Raw genomic sequence first — 16,853 nt, 5'->3', positions numbered from 1 at the left:
AATCTGTTTAGGAGAAAAGGAAGGTTGGTCATTGGTTTTGATGCTGGACTATAAGGCATAAAATATTGCAGTGGATGCATGACTCTTCTGCAAGGGGTCACTCGGGTGTAGAAGCTACTTTCAAGAAACTTAGGGGTTGATTCTATTGGTCAAGCAATAAGAAGACTATCATAGCTAGAGTACATAAGGAAAGGCTTAGTCTGGCAGAAGTGCACGTATATCGTAGTGCTTCACTAGGGCTTTTACAACCCCTCCCTATTCCTTACAGGGTGTGGGATGAAGTCTATATGGATTTGATTGAAGGTTCACCTAATTCCTTACGTAAACAAGTCATTCGGTGGTAGTAGATAAGTTGAGCAAATATGCTCATTTTATACCATTGTCTCATTCCTATACTGCTCTTAAGGTAGCACAAGCATACATGGATCAAGTATTTAAGTTACATGGTTTCTCTAAGTGGGACAAGATCTTTATTACGAGTACTAATTTATGGGTGGAGTTCGCAAAACTAGTACAATTGTTACAATTATTACCTTCTTCCCACCTCGGCACCTCCATCTTCTTCCTTCTTTTCCTCTTCCCACCATTTTTATTTTAAATCCCAATATTCCATTGAAGCTGGTCGAGTTTTCTTCTCATGAACTCCCATTTGCACTACCATATTTCCAGCAGCATCGCCACCAAATTAAGCGAAAACCCTAGGAAAAATTGGAGAAATAAAGGCATGGTAAAGGATAGGGGTATCATCCTTCTCCATTGAAGCCCCTTCCATTCAAGTTCTTTGATTCTCCATTGAGCTTCTTCTATTTTTGCTTGAATTCATTACAATATTAACCCATAAGGTCTAATCCCTATACCACAAGGATATGAAGTGAGGAACAATGTCACCACCTTACCATATCTCAACCTCAAGGTCTATTTTGACATTATCTTAGTGTTTTTTATGATAAGAACCCTAATCAGACTAAACCCTCATGATTCTTTTAGTCCTATATTTGCCAACTACACATTTAGGAGTGTAGTGGGGAGGATAAAAGAATCTCTATTCCCAAGTACCTCACTTGGTAGATTTCAAACCCCAAATCTCTACAACCTTATCAAGCAAGCCAAAACTTTGTCATTTGCACGTTTGTATATAGGGTACCAAATATCAATCCAGACCAACTAAAGCTGCTCATCAGAGTGTACCAGAGGGATGGAGCACTCCAATTGATCAATAATAAATGTATTGGTAGCCCAGTGTTCTCAGATCATGCCAATTATTTTATAATTTGCCACTTTAGAGTTCAGACAAATCACGTTAATATGCAAAGTTAGACAATTCAAGCTTAGCTATATATAAATGACATACTTTGCATTAGGTAATACTGCTAAACTTTACATAATTATTGCATTCTAAACTCAAAGGCCCTGTACATATTAGGCCTTGTCTAGTACCAAAAAGGGGTTAATATCATTTTAGTTCCAAACGTAAAGGTATCAGAATCAGCATTTGCACACTCCAGGTTGTGGGTTATATGTATCAAAATCCTTTTACGTTTGACACGAATAAATCGGTTGTTGATCATCATACATCAGCAGGCAAGTTCAAATCAAAAAATCTGTCTTCAAAATCTGCAGTTGCATGTTTGCTAGAGGAGCATCCACTCTCAACTTGATTCAAACTGAAACTAGAAGATTCTGCCCTAGCACGTTTTCTTGAAGAGCATCCACTCTCAGTTTGATTCAGAACCAAGTCTGTAGATGACTCATCCGACCCCTTCACTCCTATATGTATAAGAACCAAGCCCGTATGTATCAGTAGTTTTCGAAAGACCAATTGGCGTTATTCTATCTTCAAACTTTCTTCACTAAATTAACTGAAAGCCAAAAGAGGTTATGACTTGGACCTACTAACCAGGTCAATTAAGCAAAAGTAGAGGTTAACTAAATTAAAATCAAGAAAGAGGTTCAGCAGACGTGTTTTGGCTTCAAGTAAATTTGTCTAATCTCCCAAACAAAACTTATATATTCAGAATTTAAAGTAAAAAAATCAACACAGCCTTTTAACTGTCTTTTACTGTGTCCTTTCAAAGGATAGATGAGCATCTAAACTTATATACAGAAGAATTTCTACGTATTCTGTAACAACGGTTTACCAATCATAATCACAGGAGATCTGCTACAAAAAACTTATATGAAGATGACAAGAAAGAAAGAGATAAGTCAACCCAACAAAGATATATCAAAGTGGGTATCACCAAAAAAATTAAAAATAAAAAATAAAAATCAAATCCAATGAAATGTTAAGTTAAACTAAATTGCATCACATAAACTGTTTTTTCAACTTAGATCATTCACTAAATGCACTTTATATATTTCTAGGTTACTATATAGAAAAATCTCTAGTACCAAAAGTTTTTTTTTTTTTAACTTCAAGTAACTTCTGAGTTACTGGTTTATTCTTAGTTGATGACCCAAATCTTCAGGTCAGGGACAAGGGGGGCGGCATATTATTAACCAGCCTAATCATTTTAGTCTAATTCTATAACAAAACCAACTACCTTGAATCTAAAAGTTAAAAATCCTTACCGTTAGAGCTGGAATTTCTCTCCCTAGTATAGCTATGGTTCCGCCAATCAGTTATTTCTGATGCTTTCTCCAACCCTTTTGACCTATACGGAGCAATTATGTGTATTGTGTGCTGAAGAGATCCTAACAGATCACCTTCAATGCATTCATACCTGCATAAAGTACACATTAAGCAAGTAAATGAAGTGTCCAAAAGATATATCTTTATACGCTAGGAAAAGAACAGATAACAAAATATGATATGCATCTGCCAGCACTATACAAGATGGAAGAAATAGTTGGTGAACCCACATTTTCCTGCATAGATTGTCAACAATGGTCATCATAGTTATTATCCGCATTCTTGTTTCTAAAACTTTGTCATCGTCAAGAGTATGAAATGGCTCCTCCAGACACATTGAAAGTTTCTCAATATTGGCCTCCAATTGCTGTTGCTGGTCTTCAAACAAGTTCTTTTTTATTTCTCTTTCCTCCTTTGTCATTTCATTCCTAAACAGCTCATTACCAAACATGTAATAAGCAAATGGGTATGAATATGACAATATACGTCTGGACCTAAACAATCTGTAAAGTCCATTTGTCACCCAGCTGAAGTCCTTGGAGGTTGTATCCCTGTCTTCCAAACTTGATATCTTCTCCTTAATAGTTTCCTCCAGTTTAGCTTCGAGCTTATATGAATCTGTGTGAGCTTTATAACGATTATGATAGTGAATATAACGCCACCATTCCAACTTTGCATGCTCGGCTTTCTTTAGATCATCTTCTTTGAATCTCCCGCAACTGTGACCGGCAATAGTAGACCATGTATGCTCTCTACCTGTAGCTCCACCACAAAGCCAGCTGCATCCAAAGACCACTAAAAGATTAATTCACAAACAAGTACTCTAGGAGAAATCAAAATTCCAGTTACAGTCAAAACCAGCATAATCAGCAGAGTTCTAATTTCCGTCTACTTTTTGTATAACTCCAAGACCTTTAAAAGATGAAGGAGCTTGTAATGTGATTATATGAAAAGGTTAAACAAGTGAAAAGTAAATGAGGTTAAACAAGTAGCTTCAAAACCACAAAATATGTTCAGCCATTTAAGTTTCTATTGAATATGGAGTAACCAATGTGTCAACTCTGTCATGCAACTATGCAAGAAAGCTATTTAACACCTATCGAAAACTTACACATTGAAAGTAAAAATAAGCATGCAATTGCTACTAACCAGACACAAGATATAGTCATAAAGCTAGGATTAGAAATTAAGAAGCCTTTAATCACACAAAAACATGGAAACAGAAGAGGTACAAACCTTGTATGTTTGCATGTGCTCATAATGTGTATGTATACACACTGAAACACATATATGACGCATGCATACACACCGAAACACATAAATGATGCATACATACAAATTAATACACACCAAGCTAAGCTTGACCTAGTGGAAACTAAAATGGAGAGCATCTTCCAACCATGAGGTTGGAGGTTCATTTCCCACTAGGGAAAATTTGAGGAGCAGATTTCCTTACCTATCCCACACTTTCCCATATTGTCTAGACGCTTACACGGGCCAAGTTGACTGAGCAGTTCCAGCCCGATAGGGCCCTTAATCTTATAAAAAGAAAGGAAAAAAAGAATAAAAATACACAGCTGGAAACAATATATAGTTACAACTTACAATCACCCCATGGTCTCTCCACAAACCATAAAATCTAGTTGAATCTTGGTCAAATGGATAAATAGGTAATTACAGTAATGACTCGACACTTAAATGACAGCATGACAGAATTTAAAGCTACTGATAAAGATGATGTATATATCAATCTTTCTTTATGAAAGGAGCAAAACAGCTAGATATCACCAGGTGTTGATCATAAACAATCACTGCAATCGCAGAAAGAGCCTGACAGAAGTGCTTACCAGAATGCTTGGCCACAAACACATACAACAAGGTTGCATCCTCCATTTTTTTCCACAGGTTTGTGACATTTAGGACAAGGCTTTGTGTGGCTTGTGATCCAATTAACTGTCTCTGATTCATCTTGACACTTCTTCATCCAAAGCTCCCACATCAAACAGGAGCAAGGAGAGTGTGCTTCAGATGAACAGCCAAAGCAGAACTGATGACCACATGCACATTCAACCTCAAAATAATCATCCTCCTCAACACGTATAGCATTTCCACAATGGGGAACACTTGGGCACCACTTAACCCTTTTATTATCCTCTATGTAGGACTCCAGAAGAAAGCGATCAAATTTTTCAGCCGCCACAGAATCTCTCTTACTAACCAAATTTCTTATTTTCCCATCATCACAAATCGCATTGCATTTATGTGCCATGCATCTAACTCGTCTACTCTCACCTTCATTTATCCTCACAATAAAATGTTCTGTCCAGCCTAGTTATCAGAAAATAGCAGAAAGGTAAAATTATGTTAGTTGGTGAAAGAAGACATAAGAAAGAGCAAGCTTTAATGTGCAAAATTTTGCAAAATAAACTATAGAAAAGTTACAGCCTTTTAAGGATCAAGAAGATATGCAGCCAGAAACTTAGACAAATCACCAAATTTCTATAATTCAGAAGTTGAATTACATGCGAACAGTCACATTGCACCAACTTGCTATTTTATAACTACTTTTATCTTAGTACCCCCAAGAAACAACTTAGTTTTTTTAACAATACATGCGAACAGTCACATTGCACCAACTTGCTATTTTATAACTACTTTTATCTTAGTACCCCCAAGAAACAACTTAGTTTTTTTAACAATACCCACAACCATTTACCTACTGTAGGGCATGTTCTCTTCACCTTATTATTGATGAACTGAAACCAATTTTACTGAAATAAGATTGTTATAACTAGAATTACATTATTTTTACTGAAATTTAATTATTTTAACTGATTAAAACTTATTTTTACTGAATCTTTATTATATTTGTTCTTTTGATATACTAATTTTATACTTCTGAATATTATTTGAATAAGGTAAGGTGAACAAGGCCTTAGTTCATTGAACTACATTCACAAGTTAAGAACCCTAAAACAAGCAAAATTTTCTTTTAATTTATCCAAAACTCTGAAAGCTTTAGGTGAAAATGGAGCTAGAGATGAACAAAGGCCATTAATTCATCCTAATAAAGCACTGACTAGCAAATAAAATAACCACATATTGACATGTTACTGTATCTGAGTCTGAGTACTCTATTGTTCAAATCTGGATAAGCTCTGATATGTTTGGTTAAATAGGATATCATATTTACAGCACAACAAAAGCAATGTTATAGTAGCATATTCACATTCCAATAAAACGTGAGGTGATGATCATAGAGAGAAAGTAGAGTAGTAGACTTAAAGTTGACCACCTACCCCACTCCCAACCATCACACAAACTTACACAAAGTATGTGTCCAACTTTCTTTTATATCCCCTAAATTTCGCAATAATTGTCGTGTTAAAATTATTTTGAATTCTTAACTATAATAAATGAGCTATTAATGTTTTTTTTTTCCTCTCTCCCTTCTAATAGCTATCTCCCTTTATCTCACTCATGGTGGTGGTTAATTTGCTTCAGGTTTCGCTGATTTAAAGGAGTATTAGAGTACCCTCTCTGTTCAATGATTGCCATATTAAAATTAATAAAAATCATTGACTATTATAAATGAGCTCTTCTCTCTTCTATTTACTACATCACCTTTATGCTGGTGGTGGTTAAATAGCAAAATTTGCTTCATGCTTGGTAGGTTTAAAGGAGCTAGGTTGTGGAAGGCTACAAGGGGTGTTATATATTGGTAGTTAGTGATGAGGGTTGATTGGAGTTGTTTTGTTAAACGCCGCGGTGTAAGGGGACTGGTTGTGTACCCGAACCATCTGAAAATCTACAAGAGTACCCGCGTCAAAAATTAACCAAATTAATTATCATTTTAAAAAGTTTTGGGTGCCCAAAAACCTTTTTTCTTTTTTTCTCAAAAGCCTAAACCCCTAAATTGTGAATATTAATTACATAATTTAGGTATCAGGTTTCTAACACCAAATTCAAATATTCTAGTACCTGTATAAGTATTGAATATCAGTTTAATGGTTATCAAATATTTGATTGATAACATCATCGGTTCAGGTACCCGACACATGCGCAACTCTACTGTATGTGTTATAAGACTTATAAGAGGGGAAGTCAAAAGGTATTAAGTTGATGGAGGTGATGGAATGAACTCATAGTACGGAGGTTATTAAGGAGTTGGTTAGGTGGTCGGGGTATAAGAAGAGTTTGGTTTAATCATGATAGAGAAATTTGAGGTGTTCTTAGTAAATGGGAAGAGGAAATGAAAAAAATACTTTCAGACATCATAAAAAAAGAGTTATTCACCTCTGCCCCCAAATAAAAGCTCTATTCCACCCAAAAACTTCGTATAAATATCAATTTCATTTTACTTTTATCTAGTTCTTTATTTGGTTATAACCAACCAACCCCTCTATCTTTTTCTCTTGTTTATCCACTATTAATGAACCAAAGCCTAACATATTTTTTATATTCACCTTTAATCAAACAAACCCCACTTTCTTATTATTCTATTCACAATCTTACAAAAAATTGCAAAAGGCAAGGACTTTGATTTGGGGACGAAGGAGGTATTAAAGCTTCTTAATTACCTTCACCTCCCCTACAAACACCGCAGCAAACACTTCCTAATTTCTACACATAAAAGGGAACCATACAGTTGTTAACTCAATTTCGGTTCAGGTATCATTGGAAAAGTTTAACATACTCAAGCCCCTATTAACCCATCTAAAAAGTAAACACATCACTGCATAATAACTCTTTACAAAATAATTTTGGTGGGTGCTTTAACAAGTAGCTATAAACCTGACTAGACCCAAGGTAGTCATCTACATGGCCGGCCAACAGCCAGATGCAACCAGCACAATTATTCAGGGCCCCAAACTTGTAAAGAGCACCTATTGTTCACTAAAGTTTTTTTGGGGTAATCAAATGAACTTTGTGATATTCAAGCAACCAATGTAGTAAAGCCCAATTCCAATCCTTTGCCTTCGACAATTCATCTCTTTGGCTCATCCCAACTTCCAATTCCAATTAATTATCTTCTCTCTCTCTCTCTCCTCCCAACAAACAACATCAACTCCCTAATGTTTACACAGCAAGTCAGCAATTACTAATCACCAATGAGCATAAAACATGTACTTATTTTGATCTTCACTCTTTAACATACATGTACAGTCTTTCCCTTAATTTATTTTACAGCTGTTTGGCAAACAAAATGTCTACCTTCAACACTAAACTAAATATATTTAATGTAAACTCATTGTTACTACAATAATATCCCCAAACCAATATAAAACAGCTTAATTTTTCCTCCCTCACATATCCCACCAAGTCTAAGCTTTCTATATACTACATCTTCAGTTGTTAGCTCGCGATCTCCAGTTTGTCATTAAATCAAATTCTAGCAGGCAGTGTGCCTTGTGAGTGGTCACAGCGTGGGTGAGTGTGTAGCTGAAGTGAGTGGTGCAATGGGTTGAGGTGAGTGGTGCAATGGGGATTTTTCTGTTTGAAGCAGTTAGGCACAGTTGTTTCAGTCCAATTTTCCATTTCCATTGCAACTAAGTTGCTGAAGAAAATTGTGTAGAAAGATTTACATTGTGTTTGGATAAAGAAAGGGGAAGGAAAAGACGAAGAGGGAGGGGAAGGGGAGGGAAGTAAAAGGGGTGAGAGGGAAAAATGATGAGTTTTCCTTCCAAACCTCTCCATTGTTGGAGAAATCAATTTCTTACAATTTAATCCCACTATTTCTCTCCCATCTACCTCCCTTCCTTCCTCATTTGTAATCCAAATGAAAGATATCCCTCCATTTCCCTTCCTTTCCCTCCAAATTTCAATCCAAACACACTGTTAATTTATTATTTGGTTTCAAAGAATCCTATAAAGGTGATCATCAATGATGTACAGAAAATATTAGTACTTTGAAGCAGTGATACCAGATTCATCAATCAACCTGCAAAAGCAAACCGAAAAAAGCAAATTATAATATACAAGTTTTTGGTTAAATTTAACAAATTAGGTAGTGAATTGTGAACCCGTACCAAATCTCATACTAGTGAATCTGGTAACTACGCTTTGGACAAGTTTGGACAAGTTTATTCATTCCAAATTAATTAAATTTTGAGAATTCCTAATAATTTAAGTAAAAACCTATAATTAACACACGGCTTCCAAATGTTTGAGACAGGCTAGTCATCCATGGGGATTATTTATTACGAAGTAAAAAAAATAAAAAATAAAATAAAAACATCAAGAGTTACTGAGTTTAGACAGCAATATCATTATTACCATATGACTATGCCTAAGAATGACCAGACTTAGACCAATATCCAACAAATAGATCTGCAAAAAAAGGCAATATAAACATATCTATCAATAGCAACAGCTATGTCGAACAGCAAAAAATGGATTTTCCTTGCTGCACTTCAAAGTATTCTACCACTATGTTGTTTAATGGCCATACCATATGTATATTTTTCCACTTAGAAAATTATGAGAAGCTGAAGTTTGAAATAATGCACGAGCACATCAAGAGAAATTTTCTGAAGGCAACTTTGAAACCAAAATAAGAAAATAAAAGATAAAAGTTGAAACAAATATATAACCACAGTCCATAGCTAGTAAATAGAAGTGAGAAAAGAAGATTGGTGATAACGAAGACTAGAATCCTAAAAGACAAAGAGAGCAAACTTTTAATTAAAAACATACAAAAAAAAAAAAAAAAAAAAAAAAAAAAAAAAAAAATCTATGACTATTAACCTCTTGCATTTTTACAATATGAGATTGGTTATCATCTACAAATTTAATTGAATATCTAGAGTGACATTTACTTTATCATAATAAAGTAGTATGAAATGCTAAACATGTAAAAGTCACAATTTGTTGCTATAAAGACCTGAATAAAAATTTCAATATAAGCTCTACATACTGTCATTAGCAAAGAGACTTACAATCATTGCAGAAGTAGTGGCCACAATCCATTGTTGTAAACTTATTGGCAGGATGTCCTTCCATACAAATGTCACAATCAAGAAAAGAACATGAAGAAGAAGGAATATTAGCATGTTCTGTTTCTCTGACACCAGCTTCCACATACAATTGTTCTTTTCCTCTTTCCACAAGCACTGCCAATATTTTTTCCACATCCCAACGATAATGTATAAGAAGGGTTCTTGCATGATGCTCCTTCAACGACAACAGATCCATTATTCTATGCAAGTCTTCAGTCTGCAACAAACAGTACCAGATTCAAAATCTTCAATTTTCAAGCAACAGATGCAAACCATAAAAACATTTCAACATAAAAAGTTACACAGAGAAAGAGCCAAAGGGATAAATGCTAACCTGCGCTACTCGAAGTGAATCCCTTCTGATCACCTACATAATGTCAAAGCAACAAAAAGAGATCAGTTAAAGCAAAATTTAAGCTATTATACAAACCACATTCAATTTTTGCCTTTTCTTACATTTAATGTTTTGATAGGTATCTTTCCTCAAAGGTAAATAAGTAACTTAAATGGAGAAATAAGCAGAGGCTTATACATAAACTAGAAACCAAATAACAATTTAACACAAAAACTCTATAAAGTGCAACAACATTCACATTCACAAAATTATGAAATAAATTCAAAATCCACAGTTTTATGACAAAATCAAAGATGATCTCCGTAAAAACGTAATGCACCAGAAATTAAGATCAACTCAAATTCGAAGCTAAATTTTTTTTTTTCCATAATTTGACTAATAAGCATATCCAACACTCTTTGTAATGCACCAAAAATTAAGATCAACTCAAATTCAAAGGTAAAAAAAGTATAATTTGTTTCCATAATTTGACTAATAACAACCACCAATCATATCCAACACTCTTTGTAATATTAAATGGTTCATGAATTGAGATCAAAGAAACTAAACCCAAAACCAGAAATTAAATTCCAGACACAACTATTAAACAAAGTGAGACGAACTAAACAAAAGTTGCCACTTAAAAAACAAGACAAAACAGAACTAGATCAAAAGAACACCATCAATGAGATTTTAGGGCAAAAATTTAAAGTAAAATTAAAGCATACATCATCTCAAAAGGAGCAGTATTCAAAATTGGGTGGTGCAAAAGAATAAAAGTAAAATTAAAAAAAAAAAAAAAAAAAAAAAAAAAAAAGGAAAACAAAACCTGCAAACTCATAGTTAATAGAGAAATGCAGCAGAAATTAAGATCAATACCAATTCGAAATCAAAGCTAATAAAATTAAAATTTACTTCCATAATTATACAGGCAACACTTATCAACCACATTAAAATTTATCAGGAAAAGTTGCCCTAAATTTTTTTATTTTTTATTTTTTTTTGAAAAAAATCATCCTCAAATAATAAAACAAACCCTAATTCAAGAGATTAGACAAGAAATCAAAATTGAGAATAGCAAATTTTTAAAATAAAATTAAAAAGAAACCTTGATTGATGAACCAGAGCGATTAGTGAGGGAAACATCAATATTAGCATCTTCAATTAAATTCAAAGAATCGCGATCATCTTCTTCTTCATCATCATAATAAAAATCATTATCACTATCAGCATAATCCTCCATTAAATTACCGCCAAATTAAACGCGAAAAATCAACAAAAAAAATCTGCAAATTAACAGAATTAAACTCCAGAATTTGAAATTATTGATCAAATTCTGAAATAAGTTAGGAAATTTAAGGAGAATTAAGGGTTTTACGAGGGCGATCGACTCAAAAGGAGAGCTTGCTGTGAAAGCCAAAACCCCAAGAGAGAGAAAGTAGAGAGAGAGTGAAGGTGGGAGAATTTTGGGCTTGTTCAAGTATATAAATATCTTCAAAATAAATAAAGCTGTTTTTTGGGTTTGTATTTGTTATCTATTAATTTTTATAACTTAATTAATGAGTTAAAAAGAAATCTGTTCAGAGAAGGAAGGAACAGATTACAGAACTACACTGGTTTGGCGTCAATGAGTCAACTTTGGGTATATATACCAGTACAAGTCTGCTTTTTATTTTAAAAAAAAATATATATATATATTTTTAGTTGATTAAAAAAAATTGTGCATTTGAAAATTGGGCACCCAAAGCTTTGATTTTTATTATAAATTGACATGCTAGGATTTGTTATTAATCATGTTAGTATCATGCCTAGGATCTTGCTAATATTATTATGCTTTGACAAAATTATTATGATGATGATGATGATTTGTTGTATCAATATTATTATGTTGCTTGATATTATTGTTATTGCTTGATCACACATTTTCTTGCAGGTTTAAAGGAAATTTGTATCTGAAATCACGCTTAATAAGATAATTAATAATTTTATTTAGGCTTATGTGATTTTAATTTAAGTGATCGCTAATAATAGGTTTGTTTGTGCATTAATAATCAACCAACATAGATTAAACATGTTTAGGATTGATATATTGATTGTATGTTGATCGGAAAGCGCACATGAATATGAGAAGAACAAAGTAGAGGCCTATTTAGGGCAGGTTCAATCTCTTTTAGGTTGGATTTGTACCTTCATTCCAAAATATCCAATTATGGTTCAGGACCACTATGGAGTTAGAGATCTTTGTGATAGTGAAGGGGTGTAACCTTCACCTCGTGAACGGTTTATAAGTTCCTAAAACTTGTTGGCAACTCCTTTACTCTAGCTTCCTTCCCTTTAGATGCCACCATGCTTGAATGCATGATTACAGTGGGGCTCAAGTTTGGGTGCTTGAAATATTTCCTACAACTAGAAATTTCATCAAGCTTAGAGATCACCTTATCAAGAGCACCTTTCAGAACCCGAGAAAACCCCAAACGACACTTAGGAGGGATAAACTTCACAGTGTGAAACCCCTTTGAGAACAAACTATCAAGGAGAGCCACATCAAAACCATAGTAAAGATCTCGCACCAAACCATCCACCTGCCCAATATGAGCACCAGAAGAGGGAGCTTGCGGCTTGGAAAAATTATGAAGCACAAAACGAACAATACCATCTCCTTCATCAGGGGGTGACCCATCCTCACCCCTACCATGGCGACACTTAGAACGAAGCTTATGTGTTTTGTAGCAAACCCCACATAACTAAAACCCCATACGCGTAAAAGTAGATTCTGCCTCGGTATAAATAGCCAAATTAGAAGTAAGAGTATGTCGTGTGATATCCTGCGCACTAATACAACAATGATGATCACAAAGATGCTTGATCAAAGAACTTTTAGTAAGGCCATTTCCACTCCCATCTTAACAACCACAAAAACTTCCCAATTATTATTATTATTGTTATTATTATTATTATTATTATTATTATTATTATTATAGAAAATTTACCAAACCCTATAAAGTCAATCGATTTACAAGAAATTAGTGGGGAGCCGAGATACAATCCGGGTTCCCACCCCTCTAGCTAAAGCGAACCCGATCTTGCTGAAAATATGAGCAGCTGTACGAGTAGGGCTATACTGATTGCGGTTTAGATCGCACCAAACCGCAATTTTGCGGTTTGGTGTGGTTTGCAGTTTGAAAATTGTGGGGTGGTTTTTGAAAATGACCAAACCGCGGTTTGCGGTTCGGTGTGGTTTCCAAAAAAATTTAGATCAAACCGCACTTTAATGCGATTTGCGGTTTTATACTATATTTTTATTATAAAAATATAAAAGAACTTAAAAAATATGAGCTTATATTTGACTATTAGCTAATTAAAGGTTTAAAAAAAGAGTTTAATATTTGAATTATAAATTAATTGTTACAAAATAAAAATAAAAGTTTTGTTTTAAACAAAATAATTATAATTTTTAAAAAATATGGTTAAACTGCAAACCACACCACACCAAATCGCATTTTGAGGTGCGGTTTGAAAAAAATAACCAAAATTTTGCGGTTTGGTGCGGTTTAGGATCCAAACTGCACTGCGAACACCCCTATGCACGAGCACCTATAGCCTGAGTCTTAGCAAACGCGTGAACCCGCTTCAACAACGCAACAACATCCTTCTTTAATTCCCCCAATGAAGAAAAGGAGAGAGAAAGAAAACCATAACCAATAGCCTTACAACGCGCCCCATACTTGTCCCACTTCCGCTGAGCAACAACTGACACAACATGACCAGGAAAGAAGTTAGACAACCCTGATTGTGTTCAAGGAGAAGTCTCCGTCAAGTCAACACACACATCAAGGCCTCTGTCCAAAGAATAAAGTAACACATCTGCAGGTCGAAGAGCTCCATCGTTCCCCAAGTGAACCCAACGTTAACCTCCTTTCTTGCAGAAATCCCTGACCAAAAAAAAAATATCAACAAGGGTATCACGAACATCATTATGCTGATATTTAATACCCACCATTCCAACACAGGACACTACATGATCCTCAAAAATATCCCGATCAAAAACCCTTGAGCAAGTTGAACACGGTGTCGAAACGGAGAACAAAGGAACACCCAACCTATAGGGATGTCAATGGAGCGGGTTGGACATATGTTGGCTTTCCCATCCCCATCCCCGCTTAACATTTTTATCCTCATCCCCACCAAAATTCATTCCCATCCTCGCCCCAGCGAGTACAATCCCAAAACCATCCCCGCCCACCCTCTACTTGGATATAGGGGTGAAACAAACTCTGTTTAAAACCGAACCGAACCGAATAACAAATATGGTTCGATTTTTTTGAAAGTGGTTCAGTTTCGATTTGCAAAATGAAGAAATCAAAATATATGGTTCGGTTTTGGTTCCGGAAAATGAAAAACCGAAATCGAACCGAATTTTCGACCCAACCCCAAAAAACCCGAGCCCAACTCTACATAGTATATGAAGAAAAAAAAACCCTAATCTTTCTCTCAACCTCTTTCCACCCTTTCTCTCTCCTTTCCTCTTTTCTTCTTTGCTCTTTCGATCTCCTCTTTCTCTCTCTTCTTCGATCTCCTCTTTTCTTTTCCTCTTTCTTGTCTTTCTCCTTGCCTCTACTCCTCTTTGTCTATCAAAATTAGCACAACGTCATAAATTTCGCTTAATTTGGCCAAAACGAAGGTTTTCATATCAAAGCAAAGATTTTCAAGGTCAAAACGAAGGTTTTCGTAACAAAATTCGCGAAATCTGGCCAATACGAAGGTTTTAATGGTCAATTTTGACCATGAAAATCTAGAATTTTTGTCGAATTTGACCGTTTTAAACCAAATTCGAGATGAAATTCAAGGCCATTTTTGGTTTAAAAGGTATGTTTTCTTGTTTTTAATTTTCTTTCTTTTTTTTAATTTTTAATAAATCCATTTATATGATATGATTTCTAGTAATTTTCATGCTTGTTTTGGTAAATTTCATTATTTTTGGTAAAAATCTGGTGGTGGTGGTTTCGGTTTGGTGTGGCTGGGGTTAGGTTGGGTTGGTTTCGGTTGTCGGTTTGGTGTGGGTGGGGTTTGGTTTTGTTTGGTTCAGTTTTGATTGGTGTGGTTTGGTTCAGTTTTTTTGCAAAATTTGATGTTTAGGATGCTTGATAGGAAAATTCGGTGCGGTTTGTTTTTTTTAAGAAAACCGAAATTTAGGTGGTTTAGTTTGGTTCAGTTTCAAAGCTAAAGTGGTGCGGTGTGGTTTGCAAAATCAAGAAACCGAAATATGGTGGTTCGGTTTCGGTTTGGGCAAAAAACCAAACCGAAACTGAACTTTCACCCCTATTTGGATATCCATCCCCACCTAAGACCCGCTTAATCCCCATCTTCCAAATACAACTATACTACAGAGTAATGATTAAAAAAATCATTGTTAAGTTATACATTTTTTTTTTGTAAATAATATAGGTGTATTACAAAGTATTATACTTTTACTACATTATTTTACTTAATTTTCATAAAAATGTTATAAAAGTATATATTTTTATGTAATAATATATATGGATATGGGTACGGGGTGGGTACAACCTAAAATCCACCCCCGCCCCATCACCCACTGGGGCGGGGATGGAGCGGGTATCCTACTTAACCCACCCTACTGACACCCCTACCAATCAGTAGCAAAGAACACAATAGTAAGTCTTACCATTCCTAGTCTGACCCAACCCCGATATAGGGGATCACCCGTAACCTGGCAGAAGTGTGATCCCCTTGCTGGTACTTTCATTAGGCAACTTGAAGCGGAGATAAGGTGAAAGTGGATGTTGCAGATGTAGTAACCTTTGTGAAATATATATATATGCCAACTTCTTCATGAGTTTGGGGGCAGCAATCTGACTAGGGTTACTCATAAGTTCAGTCTCCATAGTTCTATTAAAAAGACAAAGAACATCATTGAAGGCCGATCCTGGACCAACAATTCCAGAATTGCGAAGAAGCATAACCTAAAGACTAGTAAACTCCAAATGCGACACAAGGAAAGCATAGTGCCGAAGATCACCCGTTGAATAAACACCCAGTCCTCTATATGCAAAAGGTAGGGTGGCAAGTCGCCGTTGCCAATCACCAAAACCAGGCCCTGAAGCAATTATAATGCGCTCCAAAGAAGCCCGAAGGGCAACATCAAAAGAAAGATGGGCCGCTTCTAAATGACTAGGTGGACAAGTGCGCATAGCAAAGTAGAGTTTTGAAACCCCAGTAATATGTATAGAACTTGAAAAACCTTGGTAATAAATAGCCCTATTATTTAAAGAAAATAAGATGCTTGTTTATTTGAAGTGATAGTCACCTTATTTTTCTTGGCAAAAGACATGGAAAACATCGAATTTAGTTTGATTCAATTGCTTTACTAAAATGATGTAATCAAGCCAATGACTGTCAAATCATCCAAATTATTTGATTTTTTATTTGATTTTGTAATCATTTACTCAACACTTCATGCATTTTATGTTGGGCCACTACTAAAATTCGGTCAATTTGCGACCGTTTTTTTACGACCGTCATTAAAACGGTCGCAAAATATAAAATTTGCGACCGATTTTGACACAGTCGCAATTTTGCGACCGTTTCTAAGGCGGTCGTAGATTTGCAACCGTTTTTTGCCTATTTAACTGTCGCAAAGGTATTTTATCATTTTTTTTAAAAAAATAAAATTCATGTGAAAAATAAAACTAAACAAAAATAATATTATTGCAACCGCCAAAAGTGGTCGCAAATTACGAGAATTGCGACCGTTAAAAGCGGTCGCAAAAGGGTAATTTTTTTTAAAATAAAAGGTATAAAATGAGTCTCGAACTCACCCTAACCCTAATATTAATAAACCGCCGCTCCATCTCTCCTCTTTCCTTTCTAT

At 35.0% G+C, this 16,853-nt stretch overlaps 1 protein-coding gene across 2 annotated transcripts; it reads right to left on the bottom strand.

The window, feature by feature from the left end:
* Positions 1-1,339: 1,339 nt before the first annotated feature.
* Positions 1,340-11,499, bottom strand: LOC145586299 (putative E3 ubiquitin-protein ligase ARI2). 2 transcript variants are annotated; one of them, XM_081643084.1, is made up of 7 exons: positions 11,073-11,496; positions 9,965-9,997; positions 9,571-9,847; positions 4,480-4,960; positions 2,863-3,411; positions 2,572-2,723; positions 1,340-1,767 (listed from the first exon to the last, which is right to left on the bottom strand). In XM_081643084.1, exons 1-7 carry the CDS (start codon positions 11,205-11,207, stop codon positions 1,568-1,570), a joined length of 1,827 nt encoding a protein of 608 aa, XP_081499210.1. In that variant the 5' UTR covers positions 11,208-11,496; the 3' UTR covers positions 1,340-1,567. The 2 variants fall into 2 exon arrangements, with proteins under 2 accessions (XP_081499210.1, XP_081499211.1); XM_081643085.1 differs by having other exon boundaries at positions 1,729-1,859; positions 11,073-11,499.
* Between the last annotated feature and the right edge of the window lie 5,354 nt (positions 11,500-16,853).

This window comes from Chenopodium album, chromosome 16 (genome assembly GCF_948465745.1).
Source record: "Chenopodium album chromosome 16, dcCheAlbu1.1, whole genome shotgun sequence".
Taxonomy (NCBI): Eukaryota; Viridiplantae; Streptophyta; class Magnoliopsida; order Caryophyllales; family Amaranthaceae; genus Chenopodium; species Chenopodium album.
Note: the sequence above shows the minus strand (reverse complement) of the source record. Positions and strands in the feature narration are given on the sequence as shown.